Consider the following 9,602-nt stretch of genomic DNA (forward strand, 5'->3'; position numbering starts at 1 on the left):
TTGCGATGGTAGTGGAAAGGAGCATGATAGTGATGGCAGAGAAGAGGATGGAGGTCACCGACATTGTTGCCGTTGCTATAAGCCTAGTTGGAAGTCTTGAAATGTGTCGAAGTTGGCGAAGGTGGAGATAAATGGATATAGAACGATGAGTAGGGAAGAGATGGATTGATAAAGTGATGTGCGAGGGTTGAGATTTTTATATAGAAATAAGTGGAGGTTCAGAAATGCAGTGTGTTGCTTAGCCATAGATATACGAATTAATAGTGCTAGCTATAAAAATATATTGATCCTCGTTTTAGATCATCTTGCATTACAGTATTAGTTCCCTCAATATTCGCAAATATATGGATGCTTATTTTAGATCTTCCCCGTATAAACACACATAAAGTTCCCATGTGTTCATTAATGCGTTAAGTCTTGATTAAGTAGTATTGCCAAATAATTAGAGCCCGCATAATACGTGGACACAAATAGGTGGATCTTCATGTCCTCGCATTAATACTTCTACTAATTGTGCACACAGATATGTGGGTGTTCATTTTGGATCTCCTCTCATTAATACTTCTTATTTGCATTTGTGTGTTGAAGATATCCTTTTGCATAACTGACTTTCTATCTCTGTGCAACATTTAGAATCGATTATAGTGACCCTTAACATTTCAGTGATTGCACAAAGTTTTCTCTTTTTTTTGCAACTTTCAAGTTGTACATCTCTACAGCCAAACTTACAAATAATTCGTCAAGGTGCAAACATTTAGTTTCAAACTTTAAATGTCAATAATAAAAACTAGAGGGAATTAAAAAATTCCTAAAATGCGTGTGATTGGTTCCTCTTAGCTAAAAAAACTAGGAGTTGTGAATGTGGCTCAAATAAATATTTGGCAATTATAAGAACTCCAATTGTCATTTGGGGATTATTTATAAAACCCAACAGTTGAGCCACATACATATGACTAACCATGTGTGAATTGTTTTGTGATGGAAATAAAATTATGCAAGACCCAAATATTGGAAACCTTAAAGTCATCTAAAGTTTAAACGGAACTAGAAGGGAAATTGGGAACTAAAATAAATCTCTCAAATTAAGCTGACAAACCAAATATTTTAAATGGGCACCAAAATACAAATACCACAAAACTCGAATAGGAAAATAAGCCTGATTTGGAAAATGAGAATAAATCAAGTGAGAATGTATACAGAGGGCTTAATACTTATTATGGCAGGAAATTTATTTCCATAAATCATAAATAAAGGTTTTGAACTTCTGGTAATATCCCAAAATAAAATTGGAGCAAGTTTGGTGTTGAAACTAATTTGAAATTTATACAGAAATGTAAAGAGAAAAAGAAAAAGGAAATAAAAAGAAAATGACCAGGTCCAACCAATCAAGCGAGCTAGCCCAGCAGGCCCAACCAATAGCTGCAGGCAGCCGAGCATCCCAGCCGCCAAAGTGGTACATGTCGTTTTATCTAAGGCGTCGGATCAACATCAAACCGCTAATGTGCGACCCGCATACCTCTTTCTTCTCTCTCCCTTTCACTACTAGGTGGGACCGCCCACGTCTTTGTCAACCTCTAGCCAAGATCATCACGCCCACGATCGCATCACGACCCAAGCGCATGTTGCCCGTTCCAATCGCCCCAGTGCACGCCCAGCCTCGTGGCCATGCCCTATAAGATCTCGCCCCGGCCTCATCTATTCACCCCACTCCACGTCCGACATTGCCGCCGGGTTGATCCGGCACAGAGTTGATTAGTTTATAATAGGTCCACATTTACAGTTAATTGTATGGCCCATTTCCAAAGCCGCAACCCATTTGAGGCACTAAACAGTGTAGTGTGCTCTAAATTCCCACCATAGTTAGTAATGTAGTGACATATTATCCTCATGAAACTTTGATAACCATTTTGCATGTACATATTTAGGAAAATAATTTTCCTTTATAAGGGTATTTATTTTGTGCATCATATTACCCACTAAAAAGAGGTGTGAATATTTAGAAGTGAAAATATCCATAAAAAGCCCATACTTGTAGGTTCTGGGGTAAACAGTGTCCCTTTAAATTTTTCTAAAATAAATTAAGACCGTCCGCATTCATGATGGCAAACAAAGAAAACCTTCACATCGTGTTTTATTTGACACATCATAGAGGCAAGTTCATCCGTAGCACCCAAAAAATATTGCCAAAGTGGGTACCTATTTAATTATTTGGATAATAATACTTCACATTTACTAACCTGATTTATTTTTAATAAATAAACCACGTCCATGCAGAAAATACACTAATTAAGTAGTACTACAATTGTAAGGGATTTTTTGTTGACCATGTCATACCAGCGGACGGGGAATATCATCAGGATTTCCTTATCGATTTTGGTGGATAGATATTAGATAGTTCTGGATCGCAAGAGATGTTATATATTGTATATATGCATGATCGTGTACTATATGTAGTAGCGTCGAGTTGTTCGACCAAGCACGGATCAAGAGATGTCACTTTTCTCTATATATGTTCATGACGATATTGTGTAATTAATGGTTCCTTCAATTGCTTACTAGCTAGCGTCGAGTTCTCTCTGTATGTAGTAGCTACTGTCGACCAAGCACGAAGAAAGCGAGGTCACTTCTCTCTATATGTAGTAGCTAGCTAAAACAATATGAAACTCCTAATAAAACGCTCGAAAAACTCTACCCCCCCCCTTTCAAAAAACACAAAAAAACCAGCGCCTGCAAGTTGCTGACGCGGGGCTGCCTTTTGATCTCGGTTGGTGTTACCAACCAGGACTAAATTTATTCCTGCCTGGGCGCCCTGCAACGGCCACGTGGAACACCTTTGGGTTCTGTTCGTAAGCCAACCGAAACTAAAGCTTTGGGCCTTTAGTCCCGATGGTTCTCTCGGTTGGAGAACCGGGACTGATGGCCCTTTTCCTACTAGTGGCATGGAGTAGCTGTGCGATAGTTGTTTTCTAGACAGCTTTCTAATCAACTTTCTTGCATACACATATATCAGAAGCAAACGTGAAAGTAAAATTATTGACACATAACATTATTTTCAATCCAAGTGAAGGTAAACAGATGTTACAATAACACAATTTCATGTAGAAAAACAAAAAATGGATCATTAAACCTGTATGATGGTAGCAAGGAAAAAGTTGAGATTGACCAACATGCCCACCGCAAAGTTTTCATCTAATAGCTTTTTCGCCTCCATACCAAGAAGGCCCAACCAACAGTCAATGAAAGGTTTGTCAACTTTCTCCACACAGGCGGGCAGCTCAGAAGATAGCAACCCATCATCGGCTCTGCCCTTGCGATCGTGGTACTCATTTATCATTGTGTCACATATGTTGAGGATGCTCACCATGCGGTTGTAGTCCACCACGTAGAAACTGAGGGAACGCATTGTAGACGTGCCATTCTTGGTGTCGTGAAGCATTTGTTTGACATTGTCATTGGCCGTGGCAACTCGTCCCTTGAGTATATCAATGGCGACGTGTACCAGGCTATGTACATCTTTAGCCTCGGTGCTCCGATTGTCCTACTTGAGGGTCGACATGCAAAACTCCTGTGTTCTTGGTTTTAAGAACCTTCCAGAGATACCCAGCCAGTTTTTATTGGTTTTGGGAACATAGAAGAAGGTTCCTAAACTGGGGTTTTTGTTACTTTTTTTTTCTTTTTCTGTTGCGTTTCTTTTTTCTTTTTGTTCTTAGCTTTTTCGTTTTTTGTTTGAAAATTTCAAATATTTATTGAAAGTGTAAAAATATATTTCTCATCTTAATTTTTCAGAATTTTAAAAAATATTCATGCTAGAAAAAATCTTGTTCAACATATTTTAAAACTTAAGAACAATTTATGAAACTTGGACATCTTTGGAAACTACAGCAAAATTCAAAACATGAATATTTTTGCAATTTGCAAACAATTTTTTAAAATCAGGAACATTTTTTTAACGCCAGGAGCTTTTTAGAAATTTATAAAAAAATTGGAACAAAAGCAATCGCAACATTTTTGAAAAAATCAAGCACATTTTTTGAATCTATGAACAATTTATGAAAATGACAATTTTTTCAAATTTGGAACATTTTTTAAAAATCAAGAACAATTTTGGAACATGAACTTTTATTTTAAAAAGTAACCTTGAAAATAAAAAGGAAAAAATAAGAAAAAAACAGAAAATGACAAAAAGAAAATAAAACGGGAACATTTTTAACTCGAAATAATGTAACTCTATAATTTCATAATTTGGCCCTTCGATGTGTATGATGTATTAATTTACTCTGTAATTTTGATATGTAATATTTGTTTAACATGTATGTTATTTACATAGCTTGTCCCTTTCAATATCTTTACTAGAAATGGTGCATCCAACCACCGGTCCTACATATGACCCGTCGAGCCCGTTGGACCATCTAATGAGCAACTGGACCGAATCTGAAGCTGAGAAAAGAGATAAATATGATCATGAAAGGCCAGTACTGGGCATCGGCGCGCCGGCGCAAACGAGCGCACCGTTAGATCTATCTATGCAGCAATTGTTTCCTCGATGCAACATATTTTGTTCAGATGCAGCAATTTTTGTCAACGGTTGCAACAAAAATATAGTTGTAGCAAAAAAAAATCTACGTGATCGTAGCAAAAAAACGAAGCTGATGATGCGTAGTAGCAAAACAAAATAAGGGTCATAGCAAAACAATCCGGTGAACTCGGGTTACAACTCTGATGAACGTGTATGCAACTTTTTTAGTGAATAGTTGCAGCAAAAAAATATACCGGTTGTAGCTAAAAAATAACACGGTTGTAGCAAAAAAATCTAACGAACTCGAGTTGCAACGAAACGTGGATGTAGATTTTTTTTAATGAACAAATCGTAACAAAAATAGAAAACGCTTGTAGCAAATTTTACAACTGTTGTAGCAAATCTGGACAAAAATTATTGCATACATTGGCAAGCCACAGCCCGCGGGTCACGCGCGACTGGCCGAAGCATTCGGTCGGCGCCCCATTACGAAACGTTTCCCAATATGAAAAGGGTAGTGGTCATGGCACAATAATGCACTTAACACGGTCGAAAACAAGAAAACAGGTCCACAACTTCAAGTTAAATAAGACGCCAAAAACAAAAAAAAAACAGGTTCACAACTTCAACTTAAATAAGACAGCCAAAAAAAAGGTTCATATATTTTTTTTTCTCCCATGATAATACGTGTTTTATTCATGTCATAAAGGTCAAAGTACATGCCACGTCAAGGCCGACATGAAAAAACTATAAAGATAGCATAACATCTTTGAGCTTCGCACCGACGTTCATTGGCTGCCTCCCGCACCACCAAAACAACCATTGAACAAAAAAATGATGGATCACCTCCTCATCCAAACTCGACGCGTCTCCATCGCTGATATGCAGCTTTGCAGACCTTCTTGGTGACTCACTAAAAATGGATCCCTAGCCATTGAACGGACCAGACAGGGGCAACCCATCGGACACATCATCGAACTCCATATCTGACACCCCACCATGACTAAGACGTCGAAGAAAAAAAGCATACTTGTCATCCATGAACCACGAACACAACACGCGTTTCATCTTTTAGATGTCGATGCAAACTACAATATGCACCCACTCCTGAACTACCTTCCAAGCTATGCGCCGACGCAGGAGCAAACGCCATGGCAACAGCGAAGCCGGAGGAGACAGGTCCATTGCGAGGATGCCGCCGTCCCGACGCCATCAATTTTTGAACTGGCTTCCAAATCCATTTTCAACCATAGGACTGATGGTCTCGTCAAGAAAGGATCCAAAGAATCATTATTCAGCGACGCCATCGTCGTCGCCGAAGTCAAGATGAGAACAACCTAAAAACCTAGACTACAAAAGACTAAAAAGGATCCACATGCGTGGATCCAACGGCTCCCCTCACCACAGACGACCGATGTCGTCAACGGAGGGGAGCCGTCGTAGGACGGCAGTGAAAGATTGGCTTCTGTGGCGGCGTCTAGGGTTCCAGCCGTCTGGGACGGGAGCAAAATGATCTCGTTACCAGGGTAGAAATTAACACGTACGTGGGATGAATACGGCCTAGGCAAACAGGTCCACAACTTAAGCCAACGAATTAGTTGGATGCAATAGAAACACATTTTAAATAGGGTGTACCATTGCACATCTAAATGACTAAACAAAATATGAAAGAAAAAAAAATATACGCATGAACCTCTACATAAGATCAATGATATAGGATTTAGATATGTAAATATTTATCTTACATCTAGATGTGTTTTAGCAAAACCGTTTCAAATACTAGCCAAAACCCACAACGACATAGTAATCTAAAAAAACTTAGAGGCCTATAAGATTGGCTTCTCCACTCCTCTGCTTACTCATCGAAAGAACGCACTGCCGGCTAGCAAGGCAAGGAACAAAGCGGCGGCGGCACAATTAACCACCCTATCCTGCCGCTTGTACACTTGCTCGCGTTCTAATCGTCTCTGCGCCGATGCTTCAAGGTGTTCCCGCATGCATCTGTCTCCAGTCAAGAGCTTCCTTCTTGGCTGCCCTTATAAGGTACGCCATGCCGTCTGTGCTGCCCGGGGTTGAGTGTACATGGATCCGTGTAGGACTTCCTGGCGGCGGCGGAGCTGCAGCTGAAAAGTCGAGCATCCCCCACCGCCGGCGCTCCGGACGAGGAAGCGCTGCTCCTCCTCGAGCGCTCGCGGAAAATATCTGGTGACGGAGGAGGACAGGAGGCGCGGAAGACGCTGACGGAGCACCGCGGCGGAGCGGATCGCCGACGCCATCTCTCTAGACGGCGATGGGGTGACTTTGTTTCCACCTTCCTCCTCTAGCTGGGAGGCGCAAGGCGAAGGTCGGAGGACTGGAAGTGGACTCCCCTCCTCGGATTCGTAACTGAGCCGGAATCAGACTACAGCCACCACCATCTATATGTACACGGGCGGCGTTCTCCCAGGGAACGAGACAGCTAGCTAATAAGCAGCGTCCATGGCGACGGCGAGGAGGCGCAAGGCGAAGGCCGCCAGGGCCGCGGCCGCGGAAGCCATGAAGAAAGACAGGAAGAACGCCTACGATGCCATGGTCACAGCGGATAAGGAGTCCCGGCAAGCCGAAGCGGAGGCCAAGGAGGCCACCACGACGGCCGCGGCCAAGGCCGAGGAGTCCATGCAAGCCGTCGGCATGGCCATGGCGAAAGCCGAAGAAGCCGCCGTCATAGCCAGCGTGAAGGCGGAGGAAGCCGAGAAGGCAAGAGAAGCCTACCGCGAGGTGTGTCGGCAGGTGGACGCAGCGGCGGAGTGGGCGCAGTGCGAGGAGGAGCTCTTCGCCGTCCGGTTCCGACGCTACTGGAACCAACTCGTCGCCCGCCCCGGCGTCACCTTCCATCAAACCAGTAAGATGTATATCTACGCTCAAGCTGCATACATATATTTGACCAGTTAATTGCTCGTACTAACTTGATACACAACATCTGATGAAATCCATGTAGCATCGATCCCCGCCATGCGGTACACGCACCCTGCTCCCCATGATAGGCCCAAGGCCATGGATACCTTGCAGATCACGTCGGTGAAGATCGCAGCGGTCGACGATTGCCTGCAATGGCCGCTGCAAGTGTATGGCATCATCGCGGCACGAGATGTCTTGGATCACAAGCGCAACATTCTTTTCCACCGCCGGAGGGGTGATTGCCAAATAATCACTCAAGAGGTTAGTACGCTACGTTTACGGACTCTTACAGGCCTATTACAGGATAAATTTGAGGTAGCAATCTGTGATTGGATAAAAGGGGGAGGGAGGGTCCCACCCACCGAAAATCAGGGGGGGCGCAAGTTTAGTTGGTCGAAAGGTCCGTAAAATCTCTGTAATGAGGCCGTAGATGTAGCATTTTTGTTTTAGCTAGGTCTGCTCTTTTTGGCGCCAAACCCAAAATTTTAAGGTTTTACTTCCTCTGTACAGAATATCACTTTTGCTCCTCACTTTTACTTCAGCACACCTCACGGAGTATTTATAGTTTTAGTAGGCTAAACTTAGCCTACTAAAACTACAAGTATTTCGGTATAGAGGGAGTACCAATCAGCAGCTTTTTTTTGCTCTGCGGTTGAAGATGTTCTTAATATTTACATGGACAATTGCCATTCCCATGCAGGATCCATACCTAGCATTGACGGGCCCTAGTCGCGCCATTGCCGTGTCGAGGGACCTTTCATACATCGAGGTCTCGCTCAAGGTGAAGGGCGCGAGTAGAACTAGATCCGAGGACGGAGATTTGAGCGATCTAGTCCTGAGTTACGGGACCGGATTATGTCTCGCAGGCATTTACCCTAGCAGGCTCAGCACACTTGAACTCGAATCCAGTCACATTAATCGCTCCGTGGAGGCCACGGTCCGCATCAAAATCACCCACGGGTCATGGCCGGATGGTCTCCGAGGCGCGTTCACTGCCGGCATGAGCAGCAACAATGGCCTGGAAGTGGAGCTGCTCAATACCAGAGACGGTAGAGCTTTGCCCGTCGACTCTGAAGGTGTGGTCAAGCTCCAGCGCCGCGTCATCTCCGTCTACATCGAGGGGATGCTCAAGGTTTCCGTGGTGGCATGTTCGGTTGATGAGGAACGGGGTTTCATCGAGAAAGCTGAGGCAGTTTTCGAAGCAAAGAGACAATGTGTAAGCGTCATGGAGATTAACTTTGGGTCTTGTAGTATGCAGATTACCGTCGCTTGGTCCTGTTTCCGCCATGAGTAGTCTATATACTCAAGTTAATCTTATTCCATGGGTATTTTGTAGTGGGCAATGTTGATATATGGGTGTGGCCAGGTCTCAGTCGACTGAAATTTAACCAAGTTTTTACTTGACACTAGTAAACATGTCCGTGCAACGCACGTCTTGATCAAAGCAGCCCATTAAATTTAATATGAGTATTGGATTCTGAATTCATATTCTAGAAATTTAAAAAATAATAGAATACTATAGCATGATGATCTATGCCTCTCGAAAGGTCATGTTTAATACAAACCCCATTACTCATCATTTTACTATGTTATGTGAGGTTCAATCAGACCAAAAAGAAATCAAACCCATTTAGAAATCACAAAACTATGGTAAAGATTTCAGGAAGTTCTCTTGGGTTAAGGTGAAAGAAAAATGTGGGAATGTGAAAGAACAGATCTAAAGTGGACAACATATTGAATTAATGTGAAGATAACAATCGGAATCTAACTTTCAGTTCTAAAAATTATAAAATGTGTAATCTGAAACATGTAAAGTATGCAATATAAAAAGTGTTAGTTCTATAGAGCGACGGAAATGGCAACGGCACCCACATCCTCGCCGGCTACGGCACGACTCTCATGTCCCCGTCTGTTGCGGATGCACTCGGTACCCGTGTCAGTGCATAGTGGAACTGAGACTTCCGCATCCTCAACGGCGGTACGAACCCGTGCTTCTCCCCATTATTAATAATCCTGTTTTCTGGACCAACCATTAGAAAAACATAATATCAATTAAACAAACGGTTCATTTTTATCCAAGTCTATTCAGAGTACAAGTACTTACCTCAGCCTTTTGAGGATGTCTATATCTGGTTGGGTTTGATGCATG

The 9,602-nt window shown here is 42.7% G+C and overlaps 1 protein-coding gene across 1 annotated transcript; it reads left to right on the top strand.

The window, feature by feature from the left end:
• The first annotated feature begins 6,994 nt into the window (after positions 1-6,994).
• On the top strand, positions 6,995-8,747 carry LOC123418182. Its single transcript, XM_045106950.1, has 3 exons — positions 6,995-7,397; positions 7,494-7,714; positions 8,154-8,747. Exons 1-3 carry the CDS (start codon positions 6,995-6,997, stop codon positions 8,745-8,747), a joined length of 1,218 nt encoding a protein of 405 aa, XP_044962885.1.
• Positions 8,748-9,602: the final 855 nt, after the last annotated feature.

This window comes from Hordeum vulgare, unplaced genomic scaffold, assembly GCF_904849725.1.
Source record: "Hordeum vulgare subsp. vulgare unplaced genomic scaffold, MorexV3_pseudomolecules_assembly, whole genome shotgun sequence".
Lineage (NCBI taxonomy): Eukaryota > Viridiplantae > Streptophyta > Magnoliopsida > Poales > Poaceae > Hordeum > Hordeum vulgare.

Bases quoted from the DNA above. Each gene is read 5' to 3' on its own strand.
- LOC123418182 (XM_045106950.1), top strand. From the start codon at position 6,995: ATGGCGACGGCGAGGAGGCGCAAGGCGAAGGCCGCCAGGGCCGCGGCC. The intron at 7,398-7,493 runs GTAAGATGTATA...AAATCCATGTAG, and splicing joins CGTCACCTTCCATCAAACCA to CATCGATCCCCGCCATGCGG. The intron at 7,715-8,153 runs GTTAGTACGCTA...ATTCCCATGCAG, and splicing joins GCCAAATAATCACTCAAGAG to GATCCATACCTAGCATTGAC.